Here is a 22,236-nt window from a genome sequence, read left to right as displayed (position 1 = left end):
AGCCCTTGGGCTCCAGGATCCCTAAAAACCCCTCCCAGGTCAGGAACTGGGAACGATGTCCCAGGCCAGGATTCATCCCTGTCCCCACCATTCCAGCACGGAGACCCCCAATCCCTCCTGCTGCTGGCACAGATCTGGTGATGCCAAAACCGGGCAGGAGCAGCTCCCGGCGGGAATTCTGCGCCCACATTCCCAGCACAGCCCCAGCCCCTTACCCCTGCCCCAGGCAATGCATCCCAACCTCCCTCCTCCCCAGCAGCAGAGCCTTTGAGTGTCCCCATTTCCCTGCAGTGTCCCCAAATGCCAGCTCCCCCCAGGAGTCCCACTGGCCTCTCCTGTTCCTTTGCTGCTTTAAAGTCACTTTTCCGCCGCGCTGAATAATTGACGGGAACATGAAAATTTAAACTCTTTCAAGATTCCATTAAAATTCATTCCCTTCCCCTTTGGAGAATCGCCACTGCCAGAGTCCCGTGTAGGGCAGCTGCCTCCCTTCCCAGGATTCACCTCCGGAGCAAATTCCCTTGGAATTGGTTCATGGAGACCCCAAAACAGCATCCTGCATCCCCCCCATCAGCCTGCCCACCCCAGCCCCTCCTGATGCCAGCAGCAATCCTGCAGCTCTGCCTCCCCCTGCCCACTGAGGAGCCTGCATTTTCCAGAATTCCCAGGATAATGGGATCCAACATTTTCCAGAATTCCCACGATGATGGGATCCTGCATTCCCCTGCATTCCCAGCATGGTGGGATCCTGCTGTGATCCAGGACTGCAGCCCCTCACTCTCTTCCTCACAGGAATTGTGGGCTGGGATTCCCAAAATCCCTCATTCCCAGCTATTCCTGTTCTGCATCCCATCTTCCCTGACCCTGAGGAATAACTGAGGAATAACCTCAGGAATAACCTCAGGAATAATCAAAGGAATAAACTCAGGAATAACTGAAGAATAATTTAAGGAATAATCTAAGGAATAACTGAGGATCACCCTGAGGAATAACCTAAGGAATGACCTGAGGAATACCCTAAAGAATAACCTGAGGAATAACCTGAGGAATAATCTCAGGAACAACTGAGAAATAATCTAAGGAATAAACTGAGGAATAACCTAAAGAATAATCTGAGGAATAACTGAGGAATGACCTGAGGAATGACTGAGGAAACCATCATACAGCATTAAAAAAAAAAAAAACAGTAAAAATAAAGGCCAGAGCTGCTTTCAGTGCTCTTAAAATGCCACCAAGGCCATCAAACCCTTTTCTGGGAGCACCCTCTGCTTCCCAGCTGCTTCCCAGCCCCTTCCAGCCCTCCGGGGGCTGCCGGCCGGGCTCGGGTTTCGCAGGGAAGCTGGAGTTAATTAACGGTCACACCCTCGGGCAGAGCCCTCCCAATTTACCCCACTTGACCAAGTGACCCCGAGGATTTGGAGCAGGCCCCATAAATCCCAGGGCCACGTGGGGTTTGTTTTCCTGGAGGGAATTACAGGGAGTTCACACCTCCCTTTCCAGCACCAGGGCACTCCACCCTCGGCATCCCCGAGATTTTCATACCCACACTCCTGTAGTGAGGAGAGAGGGGTTTTATCCTGTCCCCTCCGTGCCTCCTGCCCGAGGGAGATCCAGGGAAAAGGCAAATCCAAGGAATCCTCCCACCACAGAACCTCAGCAGCCACACACACCACCCCTGTGTGGCTTTTCCTGCCCCACTTTCCATCCCAAAGAGAAGAGGAATGATGTTCTTACCTAATGAATAATCCACAATCCACCAGGGACGGGGCAGCACATGGAAAAAAAGAAAAAAACACAGGGAAAAACAGTTGGATCAGATCCAGGGGAAAATCCTGCCCAGGAAAAGGGCCCAGCCCTGCTCCTGCCCGGGCATGGACAGGAGCTGGACCCTCACCCCAAAAATGCTGCAGCCCCTCCTCCCTCTAGAGCAGAGATCCCCCCTAAAAAGGTGCAGAACCTCAGGGAAGAGATTTCCCCCAAAAAGCTCCAGCCCGCCCTGCAGAAATTCCCCCCAAAAAAAGCTGCACCCCCAGAGATTCACCCCAAAAATCTGCAGTGTCGTAGATCAAGGGCTCACCCAATACATCTGCAGCCCCCCAGGGTAAAGATTCACCCAAAAAAACCCTGCATTTTCCCCTAAAAATTCACCCCAAAAATCCTGCATTTTACCCCCAGAGATTCACCCCAAAAATCCTGCAATTTTCCTGAGAGATTCGCCCCAAAAAACCTGCATTTCCCCCCAGCGATTCACCCCAAAATTCCCACATTTCCCCCCAGAGATTCACCCCAAAAAACCTGCATTTCCCCCCAGAGATTCGCCCCAAAAAAACTGCATTTTCCCCCAGAGATTCACCCCAAAAAACCTGCATTTTCCCCCAGAGATTCGCCCCAAAAAACCTGCATTTCCCCCCAGAGATTCACCCCAAAAAGCTGCAATTCCTCACAGAGATTCACCCAAAAACCCCTGCAATTCCCCCCAGAATTCCCGCATTTCCCCCAAGGTTGAGCCCCCAGAGCAGGGATCGCCCCAGCAGCTGCAGCCCCGAGGGGCAGGGAAGGGCTCCTGTCCCTGCCCAGGGGCAGCAGGGCCAGGCCCAGCGGAGCAGCTGCTGCCAGGGCCCCTGCCAGGGTTGCCGGGGCTGCCGGGCTCTGTTATCCACCAACAGCCTTTGAAGTCAGGGCCCAGGAATGTCCCCGTGCCAGGGAGGGAGGGACGGGGAGCCCAGAGCCAGCAGAGCCACCTGAGCATCCCGGGGCACATCCCCTGCGCGGGGACACGCAGCAGGGCCAGCGGGGACTCATGGAGTCACAGAGTCCACAGAATTCACAGAATCCACAAATTCACAGAATCCATAGAACTCACAGAATCCACAGAATCACAGAATCCACAGAACTCACAGAATCAGAGAATTCACAGAATCACTGAATCCACAGAGTCCACAGAATCACAGAATCAGAGAATCAGAGTATTCACAAATCCACAGAATCCACAGAACTCACAGAATCCACAGAATCTACAGAATCACAGAACTCACAGAATCCACAAAATCCACAGAACTCACAGAATCACAGAATCCACAGAATCACAGAATTCACAGAATCCACAGAATCACAGAATTCACAGAACTCACAGAATCCACAGAATTCTCAGAATGAAATCACAGAATCACAGAATTCTCAGAATGAATTCACAGAATCCACAGAATTCCAGGTTGGAAGAGCCCTTCAAGACCATGGAGTCCAGCTCTCAACTCAACCCTGGCACCCAGTGCCACATCCAGGCTTTGTTAAACACCCCCAGGGATGGGGACTCCAGCACCTCCCTGGGCAGCCATTCCAGAGCTTTATCCCCTTTCTGTAAAACACTTCATCACCTTTCTGTAAAACACTTTTCCCCAACATCCAGCCTGAATTTCCCCACTGGAGGGGAATGAGGCGTTCCCGGAGGAACTGAGGCCTGACCTTGTTGTGGCACAGCTGGAGCCACCCAGCAGAGCCAATTTTCCATTTTTCATCCATTTTCCATCCATTTTTTGCCCATTCTCCACCCATTCCAGGGCTGAGATGTGGTTTCCCCCCCTCTCTGGCCACACCACCCTCAGCCTGGATTGCAGCACCCTGAGCTCCCCCAGGCCATTCCCGGGTCACAGCTCCCGGGGCCACATTCCAGCCTTTTCCTGACAGGGCCACCCGCTGGGAGCCCTCTGGACAGACAGACAGACAGACAGCTGGGACGTGTCCGTCCTGCAGACCATGGGGTCAGGCTTCTGAGCTCTCATGTTAAAAAAATTCCCTTCTGGAAAAAGGAGCACAAGGCCCGGGCTGTGTGCGTGGGGAACGCAGGACTCTGGACTTGGAGCTGGGCCCTTCTCTTATCAACAGGACAGATGTGGTGGCCAGAGGGTCCCCAGGGTGCCCAGAGCAGCAGCTCCAGCCCCCTCTGCTCCCTCCTTCCACCCTCAGCCTGCTCTGGGATGGATTCCAGAGCTCCTCTGAAGGGTTCCCACGCCTGCAGGGGCTGGAATGGCCAAAATCCTCCCCTGGGGATGGAGCAAGGCTGTCAGCACTCAGCACAGGCCGTGGAAACACCAGGGCCCAGCGCTCCCAGTGCTCCCAGAGCTCCCAGTGCCCTGGGAGGCTCCCGTGGGATGCTCCTGAGGAGGAGGAGGATGAGGAGGGATAATGCAGCAGCAGGAATGTCCCTCACCCTCCTAAAGGTTTCCTCCACTCCTCTTTTCCCCAGGGTGGAAAATGCCAGCCTGAAGGACCAAACGTCCATGGAAAAGGAGGATCTGGGCTGGGAATGTCCCCACCATACACAGCCTCCCCATGCCAGAGCCTGAAACCCCAAACCCAGAGCAGGGACGTGGCTGGGGCAGCCTGGCAGCCCCAGGGAGCCAAGCACTCCCAGAAAAGGCTGGAAAAGGCTGGAAAAGTGCAGGGTCTGAGCAGGGCTGGGAGAAAGGGAAAACCAGTTCCAGCTGGGATTTCAGTGCCTGGGAACTGGGGCTTCCACGAGCCACAGCAGCATGGAAGGGCCAGCTGCAGGCAGGAGAGGCTTTGGGATGCAGGGTTTAAAGGGAATTTGGCAGGGATGCTCAGTGTGGAGCGGAGCAAACCCCTCCCAAACCTCCCAGCAGTTTTTATCCATCACTCCCAAGTGGGAGAATCCTCTTGTGTCCAAAGGGATTTGGACATGGAATCCTGACAGGTTCCTGGTGCTGCATCCCCAAAAGAGATCCATGCCACTGCAGCAGCAGGGAAATTCCAGCTCCTTCTCCCTCCCCTGAGCAAATCCTGGGCAAGCAGAGCAGGAACCTGGGCCTGTCTGCCCAAGGCAGGAAAAAGAAGGCAGCAGGATTGGGATTAAAGCAGCTCTGGACTAAAAAATAGCCCTGCACCAAAAAAGTGTATCTGGACCCAAAAAAACAGCCCTGGACCCCAAAAACCAGCCCTGGCCCCAAACCCAGCCCAGCCCCCAGTGTTTTCCTGAGTGAGTGGGTGGGAAAATCCAGCCTTTGATGTTCCACTGAGCGGCTCCAGAACAAAGCTGGGCCACGGGAGATAAAAACACCAAACAAACCTCGCCACGGGACACATCCGGGAGATGGGGTGGGAAAGAATTCCCTGGCCATGGAGGGCACGGCTGCCCCAGCGGCGTGGAAAAACCACAGCACAGCTGCTTTCCTCTCCCAGCAAAGCAGGAGAGCCCCAAACCCAGGACGGTGGGAAAAACCATCCTGAAAAAGCTGCTCTGGGCAAGGCAGGTGCCTCCCCAGTGTTCCCTGGGCATGCCTTGGTGAGCTCTGGCATTGCCCAAATTCCCTGGAATTGAGGTACCACGGTGCCTTCCTGATATTGCCCCAACATCCCTGGAAAGTGCCCAAATTCCCTGGAGCAGGCGGCAGTGGCACCTCCCCAAAATTCCTTTTGCATCCCTTGAAATTGCCCAAATTCCCTGGAAATGAGGTACCCATGGTGCCTTCCTGATATTCCCCTAACTTCCCTGGAAATTGCCCAAATTCCCTGGAACTGAGGCACCAGTGGTGCCCCCCAGTATCCCACTTACACCCCTGGAAGTTCCCCAAATTCCATGGAAGAAGCACCAATGGGGCTCCTCAATATCCCCCTCACAATTCTGGAAATTGCCCAAATTTCCTGGAAGAGGCACCAGCAGTGCCTCCCTGATTTCCCTTCACACCCCTTGGCGAGCTCTGGCATTGCCCAAATTCCCTGGAATCGAGGAACCAGTGATAATCCTATTAATCCTCTCACACCCCTGGAAATTGCCCAAATTCCCTGGAGCAGGCAGCAGTGGCACCTCCCCAAAATTCCTCATGCATCCCCTGAAAATGCCCAAATTCCCTGGAATTGAGGCACCAGTGGTGCCTCCCCAGTATCCCACTCACATCCCTGGATGTTCCCCAAATTCCATGGAAGAGGCACCAATGGGGCTCCTCAATATCCCCCTCACAATTCTGGAAATTGCCCAAATTCCCTGCAAAAGGCACCAGTGGGGCTCCCCAATATTCCCCTGGAAACCCCCCAAATTCCCCAGAACTGAGGCACCAATGATAATGATCCTCTCACACCCCTGGAAAGTGCCCAAATTCCCTGGAGCAGGCAGCAGTGGCACCTCCCCAAAATTCCTCCTGCATCCCTTGAAATTCCCCGAATTCCCTGGAACGGAGGCACCAGTGGGGCTCCCCTGGAAAGCCCAAATTCCACTTACACCCCTGGAAATTGCCCAAATTCCCTGGAGTTTCTCCCAAGCCCTGGCACTGCCCAGATTCCTGGGAAGTGCCCGGAGCTGCTGGCAGGGCCCCAAGGCGAGGCTGCCCTGGATCCCAGGGATGCATTGCTGGAATTCCAGGCGGGCAGGGCAGCATCCGTGCCAGGACAGGGCATGGGAACACGGCTCGGGCAGGGGGAACTGGGCAGGGACTGGGCAGGGACTGGGCACAGACTGGGCACGGACTGGGCAGAGAGAAACTGGTCAGGCCAGAGCTACTGGGCAAAAACTGGTCAGGGCTACTGGGCAGAGAGTGACCAGTCCAGGGCTACTGGACAGAAAGAAACTGGTCAGGCCAGGGCTACTGGGCAGAGAGAAACTGGGCAGAGACTGGTCAGGGCTACTGGGAAAAGAACTGACCAGTCCAGGTCTACTGGGCAGGGAGAAACTGGTCAGGCCAGGGTTACTGGGCAGGGGAAACTGGTCAGGGCTACTGGGAAAAGATTGGCCAGTGCAGGGATGCTGGACAGAAACTGGTCAGTGCAGGGCTTCTGGGCAGGGGGAATGGCCTGGCTGCCTCGGGAGCTGAGCCTGCAGGAAGTGCTGCAGGATGTCCCAGCCTCCCACTCCAGATTAAAATTCCACAGGAATTTGCTCAACAAATGGAGCCTCTCAGCTCCTGCCACCAGCCCGGGGACGTTTCACATTTCTGCCACAGGGAGGGAGGGAAGGGACCGTGGGGCTTGGGGGGGACAGGGATGGGGCAGGGCAGGGATCCTAAATAATCACCTGCCCATCATCCACCGACCCCAAAATCAGTGCCACCACCCAAAACCAGGACAATGCCCCTCAACCACCACCCCTGCCCATCCAGGGGCTGGGAACCCCACAAAAAATCCCAAAAAACCCCAAAAAACCCCAGAACAGCCTCACCTTCCACGCAGTGCTCCACCTCCTCCAGGTTGCGCAGGGTGATGCGCATCAGGCTGGAGTTGAGCATGAGCTCGTTGCGGTGCGCCGGCCACAGCGCCTGCGGCGCGGGGTTGACGAAGAAGATGCGCGTGTCCCCCGTGGCCACCTGGTTGTCGCAGATCAGGGGGTCCCCGAAGCCCCCGATCACCACCTTGTTGCCCCCGTCCAGCAGGATCTCGTGGGTGACGATGTCCTTGCCCTTCAGGTAGCGCCAGACCCGCACCTGCCACGGGGACGGGAGAGGGGAGAGGTCACCGCGTTGCTGCGGGTTGGGGCAGCCTGTTGTGCTCTCTGGGCTCCTCTTTCCTCTTCCTGGGTTCCTCTTTTCCTCCCTGGGCTCCTCTTTTCCCTCTCTGGACTCTCATTTTCCCTTCCTGAGCCATTATTTCCCCTCCCTGGGATCCTATTTCCCCTCTCAGGGTTCCTCTTTCCCCTTCTTGGGTTCCTGTTTTCCTCCCTGGACTCCTCTTTCCTCTTCTGGGCTCCCATTTCCTCTCCCTGGACTCCTCTTTCCCCTCCCTGGTCTCTTCTTGCCCTTCCTGGACTCCTCTTTTCCCTCTCAGGACTCCCCTTTTCCCTTCCTGAGCCATTCTTTTCGCCCTCTGGGCTCTGATTTTCTCTCTCTGGGCTCCTCTTTCCCCTCTCTGGGTTTCTGTTTCCCCTCCCTGGTCTCTTCTTGCCCTTCCTGGACTCCTCTTTTCCCTCCCTGGTCTCCCCTTTTCCCTTCCTGAGCCGTTCTTTCCCCTCTCTGGGCTCCCCTTTCCCCTCTCTGGGTTCCTGGTGGCAAGGAACCATTCCCAGTTTTCTGCCTGTGCTCCAGGTGTCCCCCCCAGACCCGAGGGGCTGTTCAGACCCAGAGATTTCTCCCCAGTGCCAAATTCCTCGCTGAGCTCACAGAGTTCAAACCAGGGGCTGAAACACAAATCCTGTGATCCCTGATCAACCTCGCAAATTTAATTTTTTTTTGTTTTGTTTTGGGGTTTTTTTGGGGGGGGGGGTTTATGGTTGGGTTTTTTTGGGTTCTTTTTTTGGGGGGGGGGAGTTTTGGTTTGGTTTTTTTGTTTGTTTGTTTGGGTGGGTTTTTTTGTTTGGTTGGTTGGTTTTTTTAGCCTGAGCTCCAGAATTTCAGCCCTGATGGAAAAGGCTTCAAAGCTCACACTGAGCCTGAGCCAAGCTCCCCCAGCGTGTCCCTGGCAGGCTGGAAGGACGGGAACGGGGTCATTCCCACATTCCCTGTGGCCACGGAGCCGCCTGCTCAGCCCCACCTGCCAAGCAGGAAAAGGGAATAAATTCAGCACAGATTCAGCGCTGCCTGTGCCCTGCAGGCACAAACCAAGGCGAAGAACCGAGCTGAGGAGTTCATCTCCCCCTGCTCCCCTCACACTTTCTCCTGCTGGTGAAACATTGGGAGCAGGACCTCAGGCTTGGGGGGTCTGAGCTCTGAGGCAGCGCAGCCGCCCAAGAAAAGCAATAAATTACCCCAATTATCATCCCAACAACTGCACCCTCCCTGCCCTGCTGCATACCTGAGCCGCGGGAGCAGCCCAGGTGCAGGCAGGGCTGGGACAGCTCCTCTGGGGCCGCACATGCCCCGGCTGCTCCCGGGCATGGAGAGCTCAGCCACGGCTCCACTCTGCCCCATGCTGCAGCAGCAGAGCTGGGGCACCCGGGGCTGAGCCACCCCAAAGCTACAGCATTTACAAACAGAGAAAATACAGAATGGTAAAAATAGGGTTATAAAAGTATAATTTAAAAATAGAATTATAAAAGTAGAATTTAAAAATAGGATTATAAAAGTATAATTTAAAAATAGAATTATAAAAGTAGAATTTAAAAATAGGATTATAAAAGTATAATTTAAAAATAGGATTTAAAAATATAATTTAAAAATAGGATTTAAAACTAGACTTATAAATATAGAATTTTCCATTATTTTAAAATATATTTTAAGTATATTTTAATTAAATATATTTAAATATATTTTTAAATGCTAAATATAGAATTTTAAAATAGAAGTATAAAAATATAATTTAAAAATAGAATGATAAATATAGAAGAATAAATATAGAATTAAAAAAACAGAATTATAAAAATAGAATTATTATAAAAATAGAATTATCATAAAAACTAGAATTATTATAAAAACTAGAATTATCATAAAAACTAGAATTATTATAAAAATAGAATTATTATAAAAACTAGAATTATTATAAAAACTAGAATTATTATAAAAATGTATTTTTACAAAAATGCCTTTTCATAAAAAATAAATGATAATGGAAAAATTCCTAGGTGGGATGTGTCCCTCCCTGCACATCCCAGATCCAAGCTGATGGGGAGGAACAGGGACAGGGGCAAAGTTTTGCTGCCCCGAGGTCTCCATGGGATTTTCTCTCCTCTGTGGTCCTCCAGCACAAGCTCGGCTCCCAGCAGGGTGAACGGAGCGCTTAAACCCCAAATCCCACCAGAGAGGGCAGAAATCTCCCTGAAATTTGCTGAGGTTTAACTCAAGCAAGCCCCACTCGCACTCATCCTCCTCCTCATCCTCCCCTGGAGCGAGGAAGGAGCAGGGCCTGCATTTCCATGGACATTTGGGACTGAGCGGGGCCTGAAAGGGACAACTCTGGTTTCTACTGGCTGGGAGCAGGGACAGCACCTGAGGGAACACCTGAAGGAACGGGCCAGGAGGGGTTTGGGATGGAGAGAGGTTCGGGATGGAGAGAGGTTTGGGATGGAGAGAGGTTTAGGTTTGGGATGGAGAGGTTCAGGATGAAGATATCTGGGTTGGAGAGGTTTGGGTTCAGGATGGAGAGGTTCAGGATGGAGAGGTTTGTGTTCAGGATGGAGAGGTTTAGATTCAGGGTGGAGAGGTTTAGATTTAGGATGGAGAGGTTTGGATTTAGGATGGAGAGGTTTGGGTTCAGGGTGGAGAGGTTTAGGATTGAGAGAGGTTCAGGATGGAGAGGTTTGGGTTCAGGGTGGAGAGGTTTGGGATGGAGACCAGGACATTTCCTTCCCGCAGAGGCTGCTGGGACACTGGAATTTCCCCAGTTGCCCCCAGGGATGCCCAGGTGGGATTTTCGCAGCGATACGAGCCCGATAAGAGCCCGAGGAGCCTCCCTGCCCTGACCCCACAGAAACCGCGGCACCCCCAGCACTCCCAGCCCAGGGGCCAGCCCAGGTGAGCCTGGGGAGGGTGTGCAGGGCAGGAGGGCACAGCCCCGCTCCCAGCCAGCCCAGGTGAGCCTGGGGAAGGTGTTCAGGGCACAGCCCCGCTCCCAGCCAGCCCCGCTGCCTCCCCAGCCGCTCCTCCTGCCTCCCTGCCCGCAGTCAAGCCCAGACACCTTCCCCAGCCGCACCTCCTGCAGCCCCGGGGCAGGTGAGCAGCAAACCAGGGCAAAGACCCAGCCAGACAAAGCAGGAAAAATAGGGGAAAAAAAAAACCAACAAAACCACCCCTCCTCCAGCAGCAGAAAACACAGCCCGGGGCTGCTCCGGCGTGCGGGGCATTTTCACAGCTCGGGGTTTGGGGTTTTGTTGGATTTTTTTTTTTTTTGGGTGGGGAAAAAGCCGAATTCTCCTGCAGCTCCGCAGCAGATGGGGACTGGCGTTAATTGGCGTGGCTGGGGCGCTCCGAGGCAGGGCACAGAAACATCAGAGTCCGGCGGCCTCCTCCCCGCCCTAATGAATGGGCGAGCGCGGCTCCGCAGCCCGGCCGTCACCTGCGGGGCATCCCCTTCATCAGGCGCCGCAATCAAGACTTTGTCACCGCTGACTCACCGGCGGCAGCGAGCACCGCCGAGAAAAGGAAGGGAGGGAGGGAGAAAAAATGGGGCCGGGACCTGCTGGGAGGAGGACACTGCCCTGGAGAGCTCTGCTCCTCCGGAGAGAGCAGAAAACGCCGAGTTTCAAGGGGGTTTTAAAGCTCCGCGGAGGCACAACTTTGTCCAGGCACGGGTGTGTTTTAAAGGCAGGGGGAAAAGTTAAAACCCCAAAGATAAAAGGGGTTTCCAGCACGCCAGGGGGGTGCAGGCCATAGGAAGGAAGGGGACCACCTGTACAGAACATTCCTGCCCGGAAAAGGCCGGGAAATGCCGGGACTGGTTGTGTAAAGCCAGGTGGGAAGTTGGAGCAAAGTCCCCTCTGGAGGAGCTGTCACCCGGGAGGGGAAGCACCAAAACGGGTCAGCAGGAAACTGTGGGAATTTTGGGAGATAAAAGTCACTTTCAGCTCTGCTTCCACGAATTCTTGGGAGATAAGAGCCAGAATCAGCTCTGCTTCCACGAAATTTTGGGGAGTTTGGGAGAGAAAAGCCGGGATCAGCTTTGCTTCCACGAATTTTTGGGAATTTTGGGAGATAAAAGTCACTTTCAGCTCTGATTTCCAATCCTTCCCCCTCCCCTTTTTTGTCCCTCCCTGTGCCTTTTCCCTGCCCCTTCCCCAGGACCCAGCAATTCCCACAAAACCCCCCCAAAATCTGTGCTCCATTGTCCCGAACAGGATCCACATCCTCTTCCACACTTCCTAGGGCCCCCACAGAACCTGGATTTACCCTATAAATAGCAGCTGCCTCGCTAACCATGGGGACAGCCCAGAAAAAGGCGCTTCAGGGGGCAGGAAGGGACAATGCCAGCAGCAGCAGCAGCTTTGGGCAGAGCTCAGAAACGGCACTCAGGAGTGCCAAATCCCTCGGGAAAAGGGCACGGCAGCCACTTCTTGGGAATTCTGTCAGCCCGTTCCTCCTGCCCCCAGCTCCCCTGGCAGCCCAGGCACGGCTGGCAGCTATTCCGGGCTGTTTGTCTAACATCAACTTCACATTTCTCCTCCCGCTGCTTATCTGGTGCTTATCTGCCTCTATCGAAGCGCTCAGCTGGGAGGGTTTGGGAAGAACAATGCCCCAAGCACGGAATTCACGGATCCCCACGCGCCGCTGCCTCAGGACCACCCAGCTCCAGCCAAACTCGGGATTTTTGGGTGTGGGAGCTCCAGCCAAACTGGGATTTTTGGGTGTGGGAGCTCCCCACACTCTGCCTTTCCTCTGCAGATAAGGAAGAGGCTGACAGGAGATAACGGAGGGGGCTCCGAGGGCAGGACAGGAGGAATCGGGGCAGGAATTTCCTCAGCACAAGATCCTGGATTTCTCCCAGCTGCCCCGAGGGCAGTGCAAGGACAGCAGGAGCCAGGGGTCAGGTTTAATCCCGAGCTGCTGCTGCTGGAATTTAGGTTAAAAACAAAACAAAACCAAACCAAAACAAACTGCAGGCATGGCAAATGCACACAGTTCCCATTCCAAGACTTGGGAAGATGCGAGGAGGGCAATGAGCCAAGAGCTGCTGCAAAGCTGCACATCCCGAGTCACTGCAGTGACAGCAGATTCATCTGCTCCCAGCTCCTCGGGACACCCCAAATCCCATTCCAAAGCTGCTTTTCCCTGCAAAGACACCATGGAATGCCACTAAAAATGGCACAGGAAGGGCTGATGGGCAGGGAAAGGGACAGGGAGTTGCTGTCCTGTGAAAATTCCCGAATGTCACAGCACTGCCACGACGGGATGGGATGGGATGGGATGGGATGGGATGGGATGGGATGGGGTGAAAGCTTTCCTGCTTTCACTTTCACACCACTCCAAGGCTGGAATGATCTCTCAGGAACCTGTCCTGGCCCTTCTGTGCTCTTTGGAGAGCAGGAACGGGCAGGAGCAAAATCCCAAACTCCAGAGCAAGCAGCACAAACCTCACCCTGCTCAGGGAGAGGCAGGGAAGAGATTCCCTTCCCAGTGTGAGGAACTCAGATTGTGCTTCCCAGAACGGCACCACGGGCAGCCCCATCCCACTGCTGGCTGCTCCAGCTGGGGCTGGATTGCACCTTGCAAAGGCAGAGCTGCTTCTCCCAACCCAGCTTTTCCTTTTCCCAGCTTTTCCTTTTCCCAGCTTTTCCTTATCCCAGCTTCTCCCATCCCAGCTTTTCCTTATCCCAGCTTTTCCTTATCCCAGCTTTTCCCATCCCAGCTTTCCCCATCCCAGCTTTCCCCATCTCACCTTTTCCCCATCCCAGCTTTTCCTTATCCCAGCTTTCCCCATCTCACCTTTTCCTTATCCCAGCTTTCCCCATCCCAGCCTCCTGCCCTGCTGCTGCAGGATGATTTTCCTGCCAGGCAGACTCACTGCGAGTCAGCAGCGGGGAGAAAAATGGGTTCATTTCTCACCCTGGCACTTCTGCCTCGCCACCAGCGCCCCTGGGCCACCTCCCGTGGCCACCTCGCTCCGGCCTCAGGTGGCCACATCCATCTGAGCCCCAGCGCGGGCACAGCTCATTAATGCTCGGCGCAGCACCCAGGATGTGCCAGACACGCTGCAAACAGACGGTGCCGGGGGGGCTGCGAGCTGCAGATGGGTCGGGGGGCGCTGGCAGCGGGCAGGGGCTGGGGGATGCTCGGGGGATGCTCCAGAGCTCCGCAGGGAGAGTTCTGCGAAGGGAAAGTTCAAATTCTTCTCCTCCACCAAAGCATCGCCCCCGGCCCCGTAAAATCGGGGTTTTCAGGAGGAAAAGGGGAGTGAGGAGAAAAGGGAAAGGCAAGGGAGGAGCGTGTCCTTGCAAGCGAGATTCCTGCCCTGGCAAGGGTTAAGGCATCCGGCACGTTTTCTGTCAAGCGGGCGGATGGGATTTCAGGTTGCTCGGGACTCCAGCGTCTCTCCGCTTCGGGGGGAGATAAAAACCCCCAGAGCCCGAGGCCAGGTTGGTGGTTAAACAATAGCTCGGGCTGCAGGAAAACTCGAGATGCTGCTAAAGTCAACAGGAGAGGCTCCCAGCACCTCGCGGAAAGTTGGGAGGCAGCTCCGCATCGCGCCAGAGCCAAAGAGGGAAATGCCCATAAAAAGCAACCTCTGGAGATCCCCCCCGCCCCCCCGGCCACACGGTAGCTGGAACCTCTCACAGCTTAAAAAAGAAAAAAGCCCCGATTCCAGCCCAAAGCGCACGCGGGGCGAAAGTTCTACCTTGCACGAGTAGGTGTGGTGCACCGGGTCCACGTTCATGATCTCCTCCACCGTGCCCGTCAGCACCACGTTGGCCTCCTCCTCGCGGCGCTCCAGCTCCCGCTCGGGGCAGCCGGCCCGGGCCGGCCGTGCCAGCGGTGCCAGCAGCGCCAGCAGCGCCAGCAGCGTCGGTGCCAGCCGCGGCCCCATGGCGGTGGCGGTGCCGCCGGGCCCGGCAGACAAAGCGGCCCCGCTCGCAGGCAGCGCTGGCGCAGCAGCCGAAAGGGCCACTTTTGTTCCAGGGAGGTGAAAAGGAGGAAAGAAAGAGAGGGGAGGGAGGGAAAGGGAGGCAGCGAGGGGAGGGGAGAAGGAGGAAAATCCCAGGAGGAGGAGGAGGAGGAGGAGGAGGAGGAGGAGGAGATCTGGAAGGCGCTCGGCGCTCGCTGCCGTGGCCCGGGAAGAAAGCGCGCAGATTTGCATGCAATCTGAATTGCTGATAAGGAGGGAGCGGGGGTTAGGGGGGAGAGAGGAGGGAGGAAGGGAGAAAGGAAGGGAGGAAGGCAGCGCGGCCGCCCGCCCTGCTGGCAGCGCTCGGTGCGAACGCCGCCCCCAGGAAAGGGAGCCGCGGTTAATGGATAATCAGCGCCGCAACGTGAGGAGACTTTTAAAGGTGTAGGGACCGCAGCCGGCCCCGCCACCCCCTCGCCGTGAGGGGCAGCTGTCCCCAGCCCTGGCCCGGGGTGTCCCTGGCTCCGTCCCGCACCCCCGAGATGCCCAAAGTGGGGCTTTGTCCCTCCCTGTCACCCCCACTGTGAGTGGCAGCTGTCCCCAGCCCTTTTCTTGGCTGTCCTCTCTCCATCCTGCACCCTGCGGTGCTCAAAAAGGGGTGGCATTTCCCTCCCTGGCACCTCCAGCCCTGTTCCGGGGTGTCCCTCACTCCATCCCACACCCCCGAGATGCCAAAGAGCGGTGACACCCCGGCATTTCCCTCCCTGTCACCCCCACTATGAGTGCCAGCTGTCCCCAGCCCTGTCCTGGAGTGTCCCTGGCTCCATCCTGCACCCCCGAGGTGCCCAAAGAGCGGTGACACCCCAACATTTCCCTCTCTGTCACCCCCAGCCCTGTTCCGGGGTGTCCCTCTCTCCATCCCGCACCCCTGAGGTGCTCAAAGAGCGGTGACACCCCGGCGTTTCCCTCCCTGTCACCCCCAGTTCCACCCCAAAGATGCTCCCGTGTTTTCCGCACAGGGAAACTGAGGCAGGGCTGGTCCTGCTTTGCTGGGACCCCACAGATCCATCCCTGGGCACAGGGGTGACCCGCACTGGGGACAGGAGCTGTGACAGAGCCACCCGTGGGACCATGGAGTGGCTGGAAAATAACTTTAAAATCAACTCATCCCACCCCTTTCTCCACCCCAGGCCGTCCCAAGCCCCGTGGCCCCGCTCCCCGGGGGCTGCAGGGTGATTTCCCCACATGTCCCAGAAAATGAAAAGTTAAAAAGTTAAGTGGCACCGGGGGAGGGATGGTGTTTGTGCCCTCCATAAATCAGCCAGCCCCCAGAGGCGTTTTACGAGACCGTTTCACTTGATGGCCCTAAAAATTCTCCTTGTTCCACTTGATGGCCCTAAAAAATCTCCTGGTGTGACCCAGCCGAGCTCCTGGTCCCAGGGTGAAGTTTAACCACGAGGATGTGGCACTTGAGGTGTCCCCTGTCCTCCTGTGATGAACAAATTCCAAGCCACAGAGCATCCTCCCCTGTGTGCTCCTCTCCTTCCCGAAATTCTCAAATAATTTATTCCCCAAATCCCGAGCGCTCTGTGCTGTTTGCCCCTGGGGGTGCCACACTCCTTTTCCTCCCCTTCTCTCATTTGTTTAAGATGTAGAAATAAATGAATCTTGCTGAGTGTTCCAAAGTTTGTCCCTGAAGAGGATGGAGCAGCAGAGATCCCATAAATCTGCCTGGAAATGTCCCAGATCCTGTGGGATTTGCAGGGAAAGCACCTTGGACGTTTTATGCCCTAACCCATTCCCACAGTGTAACCCCACAGCTCCTCCCAGTTCTCTTTCCACTCAAAACTTCCATTTCTCCTCTGAAAATCTGAATTTCCCAGGTCAGCACTAAGGGAAGGCTGCCTGATCCAAAGCAGGCCAGGTTTTATCACCTCAGGGATAAAATCCTTATCAAAAAGGGCTTCAGGGAGATCATTTTCACCAAAAAAAGTGGCCCAGAGCCTGCTCAGGCCTGCAGGAAACCTCTTAGTAAATAATTTCCAAATCCACCAGACTTCCCTACGCTGTAAAACCCCCAAAAAAGTGTAGGATGAAGTAACCTGAAGAAAATTCTTATTTTCTCACCAAAAACTTCCCCAAAACTCCTGGATTTTGGCTGAGGGGTACGGGGAGACCTCTGTCCCTCAAGGCCAAGGCCAGGCCCCACAGACTGCGCATCCCAGAGCTCTTTCCACTCAAAACTTCCCCCAGAAAGTTCCAGGATGAAGTGAGCTGAAGAAAATCCTCATAACTCAATTTTCTCACCCCAAAACTTCCCCTAAAAACCTGGATATTTTTTGGCTGAGGGGCACTGGGAAACCCCCATCCCTCAAGGCCGAGGCCAGGCCCCACAGCTCCTGACAGAGGAGCTCCATTGCTCCACTTCTGTGGTTGTTCTAAACTCCAGCAATCAGCTAAAAATATTTCAGTGCCCTGGCAGCCGATATTTTTTTTTTTTTATCCTGCTGTTTTAATAATTAATTTTTATTGTATTCCTCGAGCACTGCTGGAGTGGAAATCCCAGAAAGAAGCTCAGCTCGAGGTGGAAGGAACCAGCTGGGACTCCCTGCTCCAGAGCCTGGCAGGGGAGGAGAGGGGAGGAATTATTTCTGCTGAATTTTGACAATTTGCTGGGTTTGAGATGTCTCCTTTTAGCCCCACCCCTCCATCTGCTTCCAGAGCTGGGATGTGAGGAGAAAAATGGATTTCACAGGTTTTTTTTTGATGTTTTTTGCCCCAATCTGGTGTGGTTTGAATGGAATTAGTTGGCCTTGAGGGGTTTTTTGGTGGAGGTGAGGTGTGAGGAGCTCGAGCTGCTTGTGGGGGTTTCATGGGATTCAGAAGGACAAGGATTTCCCCAAAGGCAGGAAAAGAATCAAATCACCTTTTTTAGGGCCAGTGGTGCAGGGAGCAGCACGATCCCGCTGGGAATTGCTGAGCCTCAAGCTGATAAAAGGAGAAACAGGAGAAAAAAACCTGGGATGTTTCTGTGGGAAAACCGAGGCGAATTCCTCGGCAAATCAGCGCCCAAAACAAATAAACAGCAGCTCCCAAAAGCACTCAAAACACCGGGGTTTGTCCCAGCTCTTCCTTGTGAACCTGGGGCTCGGGAAAACTTCTGGAAATGCCTTTGGAGGTGGCTCAGTCGGCCCCGGAAAATCAAAATATCTCGGAAAAACCGTGAGGAATGGGGCAGGGTTTGCTTCCTCACACCGCTGCGTGATTTTGGGTGGGAATTCCAAGGGTTTGTTTTGGAGGGAGTGGGGGCTAAAGGGAGGAGGGAAAAGAAGGGAAGGGAGGGCCTGGCACTGCCCACATGTCAGGGCAGGAACCCCTCAGGGTTCGGGGCCAAATATTTGCCTGCAAAGCAAATAAAGGCCCTGGTGAGGAAAACCCAGCCCCAGAGGTGACAGCAGCGTCCCCATCCCTGATTTCCAGCGTCCCCATCCTTGCTTCCCTCCCTGCTCCCACTGCTGTAAGCTCTAAAATGATTTAATGTGATTTTTCCCCTTATTTCTCTTTCAAGTTTAATCCCTCCCGGTGCTTTCCTGCCGCTGTCAAATTCCTTTTGTGTGCTGTTAGAAACCCTCTGGATGTCACTCAGGAGCAGCTGGAACAAGCAGCCCCTGGGATGCTCCGGGATAATGAGTCCCAAATTAGTAAATCTGTTAATTAGAGCGGGGCTGAGGGCTGGGAGCAGCCCCACACTCGGGGGTTTCACCCCACAGCAGCTTCGTCCCCAAGGGGGTCCCTCTGTCCCTCTGCTCTGCTGGGGGACAGGAAAATTTGGGCCTTTCCCCCAAAAAATCAAGGAACTCACAGGAAAATTTGGGCCTTTCCCCCAAAAAATCAAGGAACTCACAGGAAAATTTGGGCTTTTCCCCCCAAAAATCAAGGGACTCACAGGGAGCTGTCACATCCTGGAGGAAAAAAAAAAAAGGAGAATTTGGCTTTTTCCTCACCAAATTCCAGAGGAACTCCTGCGTTCAGTGTAAAGGGCACTGGGAGTTTTGTCCAGATGGAATTGGGCATCCCCAGTCACTGCTCTCATCCCAGAGTTCTCTGGGTTGTCCCAGGATTGGATGTGGGATGGATGCAGAGATGAAGAATATCTGGAGTGGAACACCAAAAACCTTTTCTGGTTTAAATTCACATCCTGGAGAAAAAAGAAAAAAAGAGAATTCAGTGCTTTCCTCCCCAAATTGGCGGCCTTGAATTGGGTTAAAAACTGGGTGAAAACAGGGTTAAAAATTCCCAGCTGATCTCCTGGAGCCACTGGGATCCAGGCTTTGTCCCCAGGCAGGAAAAGCAGGGAATTGTGCTGAATGTGCCCAAATTCCCTGGACTCCGGGGGAAAACCCCAAACCAGGGCGGGTTCTGAGCTCTAATGACAGGGTGGCAGGAATTCAGCCTGGAATGGGATCAAGGGCCGGGATTTCTGGGATTTTCAGCCCCAAATCCTTGGGATCAGAGCCCCCCACACCCCTACCAGGTGTTTTAGGGCTGGGTTTAGCAGCCCTGAGCCTCCAGCAGGGTTTAACTTAACCCCAGCTCAGGGGCCAAAGCACCCAGTGAACCACAAGGAACCAAATTCAAAAGGGAAAAAGGGAGAGGAGCAGAAGGAAAACCCAGCGCGAGCCTGAGGGCGAACGATGCCCCAGGATCAAATCCCATCCTCAGAAACGCCTGGGGGCTGCTGGAATTCCTCCTGCTGGAATTCCTCCTGCTGGAATTCCTCCTGCTGGAATTCTGTGTGGCCACGGAGCCTCCCTAATGTGGATTGATGGCCTCAATCTGCTCTCCCTGCAGGGAAAAGAGAGCCCTGGCCCCTGGTATCCATTTTTCCCCTCCCAGCAATCCCAGCCTGAGTGGGTTCCCCGCGCTGCATCCAGGAGAAAACGTCTCCATCCATCCCCCAGGCCAGGCAGCAGCAGAGGGAAGCGTTCCCACCTGATCCTCCCTCCCCTGATTGATTACAGCCACCCAGGATTAATTGGGGAGAGTGAAAATGCTTCTCTGGGCCATCCATCTTCCCCCGCTTCCCTCACCTTGTCATCCTCTCATAAGTGGGAAATCAAAATTCCCCTCCTGGCTGCCTCGTGCCTGCAAATGGATTTCTCTGCTGCATTGCTGGGAATCCTTAAAAGGCGTTTTGGGAGCAGCCAGGAGACAAATGGGATTAGCTGGGCAGGGAAAGTGCAGCCACAGCATTTCTGCACTGCCAGCGAGGGGAAATTCAGCTCTGGCAGGTCCAGGGGATGGGGGAGAGCCTCGGGGTGGGGAGCAGGATTTGGGGTGGATGCATCGGTGGGGCTGAGGAATGTTGGAATGGATCACAACAAATCCTTTCCTGGTTTGAATTCCAGAGGGATTCCTGCGTTCAGTGTAAGGGAATTTTGTCCAGGAATTTGGACATCACTCCTCTTATCCCACCCACTGGATTCAGTGTGGGAGCTGTGGACACAGAGATGAAGAATATTTGGAATCAAACACCAAAAACCTTTCCTGCTTTAAATTCCAGAGAATTTCTGAGTCCATTTTCTGTGGAAGGGGCATTGGGAATTTTGTGCAGCTGGAACTGGACATCCCCAGTCTCTCCTGTCATCCCACCCCAGAATTCCCAGGATCTGATGTGGGAGCCGTGGATGCAGAGATGGAAAATATTTGGAGTCAAACACCAAAAACCTTTCCTGCTTTAAATTCCAGAATCCCCTGCCTTGTCCCAATGTGTTCCCAGCTGTTTGGGTTTGGATTTCCCAGCTGGCCACGCCATGCCAAGGACATTTGGGGGATGTCACCATCTCTGGAACATCAAATTCGGCTCAAATTTATCACAAGGAGCTGAGCACCCGGCCCTGTCCGAGGGAAATGGGGAATCCTGGGATGGTTTGGGTGGGAAGGGACCTCAGAGTTGATCCCATCCCTCCCCCTGCATTCCAGGGACACCTTCCACCATCCCAGGTTGCTCCTTGGACAATTCTGGGGGCGAATCCACAGCTCCTCCTGGCAAATCCCACTTATTTCCTTCTGCCACGAATGTTAACCCACAGGAATCTGGGGAATCCCACAGCCAGGGCAGTCCCAGCTCCCTCCAGTGACATTCCCCGTGCTCTGGGGATCCCAGGGGGCCCCTGGCTGCCCAGGGCTGGCACTGCCCCATCCCACAGAGGCTCCCAAAGCTCCCAGGGCTTTCCCCGATGGAAAACACAGATTGTGCTGGGGAGCAGAAGGACCTGAAAGAGGAAAGATTGAGATTCAGAGCATGCAGGGATCCAGCTTTTCCCTTTCTCCCTCTTTTTTTTTTTTTTGGAGGATTGAAGGAGCCAAGGTTTTCCCCGTCCCTCCGAGGGCCCTTGGCAACCCTTGGGAAGCTGCTGGAGCCTCTCCCAGCAGGGCTGGAATGCCCAGGGCTGGGCACAGAGGGACCCAGCCCTCCCAAATCGTGGTTTCACACTCCCCCGACCCCATTTCATCCTCCAAGCAGGATTTATTGGCCCAGGCTCTCCAGGAGATGAAGGCTTTTGTGTGGAATTTTGTCCCAAACCCTTCCTGCAGCTGCTGCGTGGGCAAAAGAAAAATAAAAAAAAAAAAAAAAAAGAGAAAGAGAGAGAGAAGGGGGGGTTGGGGGGGGAAGAATAAAAAGACATTGAAAGTGCGAGGTTTGAAAAGATTTCTCCTCTCTGGGATCAGTTTGTGAGTCACACAGAGGGGATGACCAGGGAATATTTCATCCTTCATCCTGCCGGGGCCACGCTGAGAGGAGGCAGCGCCGGGATCTGAACCTGCCCCGAGCTCGGCTCCGCATTCGTCATTCCGAGCACACACGCGGAGCGGGCAGAGGGGTTTAACCTCTTCCTGCCCGCTCCTCCCGGGGTCCTGCCCTGCCTGTGCCACTGAGCGCTCTCCTCCTGCTTTTACCTGGTTTGAAATGGGGATAACGCCGGGGATGCTGTCCCAGAGAGGCTGAAACACCAACAACCCCCGGGAATCATTCCCTGCCTCAGTCCTGGCTCAGCTCAGGCCCTGCAGGGAGAGGGGGAGCAGGAAAAGGGGAGCTGAGGGTGCTCTGCACCTGCTGGGCCTGGGAGCGAGCGGGGTTTGGGGGAAAAGATGGAACAGCCCCAGGGAGAGCCAAGGAATTGGCAGATGGAGGATGAGGAGCATGGAGGGAGGGAAGGAGGGATCCATGGATAGATGGGAGATGCATGGATGGATGGATGGATCCATGGAAAGATGGATCCATGGATGAATGGATGGATGGATCCATAGAGGGATGGAGGGAGGAATGGGTCCATGGATGGATCCACAGATGGATGGAGGAATCCATGGATGGATGGAGGAATCCATGGATGGATGGAGGAATCCATGGATGGATGGATGGGTGGAAGGGTCCATGGAGGGATGCAGAGCAGCCTGCTCCTTTCCCTGGATCTGCCTCTTGGATCCCCTGCAAAGTGCTGAATCCAAATTTTAGAACCCCGACAAAAAGTGGCAAGAGAGGAAGGGGAAAATCCAGGGAAAATCTCAGAGCAGGGACATGGAGCTGGCTGAGCTCTAAGGGGCCCTTCCAACCCAACCCATTCCACGATTCCCTGATCCTTCCCCTCCAAAACTCCTTTGCTGGGCTGTGGAAGAGAAAGGGAAGCCAAGGGAAGCTCCCTCAGCTCTGCCAGCACCCAGAGCTGCCCCGAGCCCTCAGCTAAGCTGAAAGCACCTGGCGAGGCTGCCCGGTCCCCCCAAGGCCGCCGAGTTTGCTGCAGGCAGCGGGAGAGGAGCCAGGGAGGCTCC

General features: G+C 54.7%; 1 protein-coding gene across 6 annotated transcripts in view; it reads right to left on the bottom strand.

Annotated features, from left to right (window-relative positions):
- Positions 1–14,787, bottom strand: part of AGRN (agrin) — a 73,406-nt gene extending 58,619 nt beyond the window's left edge. For 4 of the 6 annotated variants that reach the window (XM_077190424.1, XM_077190425.1, XM_077190426.1 and 1 more), the window contains exons 1-2: positions 14,200–14,787; positions 7,166–7,427 (exon numbers count right to left, since the gene is read on the bottom strand). In XM_077190424.1, coding sequence (XP_077046539.1) covers positions 7,166–7,427; positions 14,200–14,658 — 721 coding nt within the window. In that variant the 5' untranslated portion in view covers positions 14,659–14,787. The remainder of the gene's footprint in view (positions 1–7,165; positions 7,428–14,199) is intronic. The other 2 variants (XM_077190427.1, XM_077190428.1) reach the window with 1 other exon arrangement.
- Between the last annotated feature and the right edge of the window lie 7,449 nt (positions 14,788–22,236).

This window comes from Agelaius phoeniceus, chromosome 24 (genome assembly GCF_051311805.1).
Source record: "Agelaius phoeniceus isolate bAgePho1 chromosome 24, bAgePho1.hap1, whole genome shotgun sequence".
NCBI lineage: Eukaryota > Metazoa > Chordata > Aves > Passeriformes > Icteridae > Agelaius > Agelaius phoeniceus.
The sequence above is the reverse complement of the archived record's forward strand: the minus strand, read 5'-3'. Positions and strand labels throughout refer to the sequence as shown.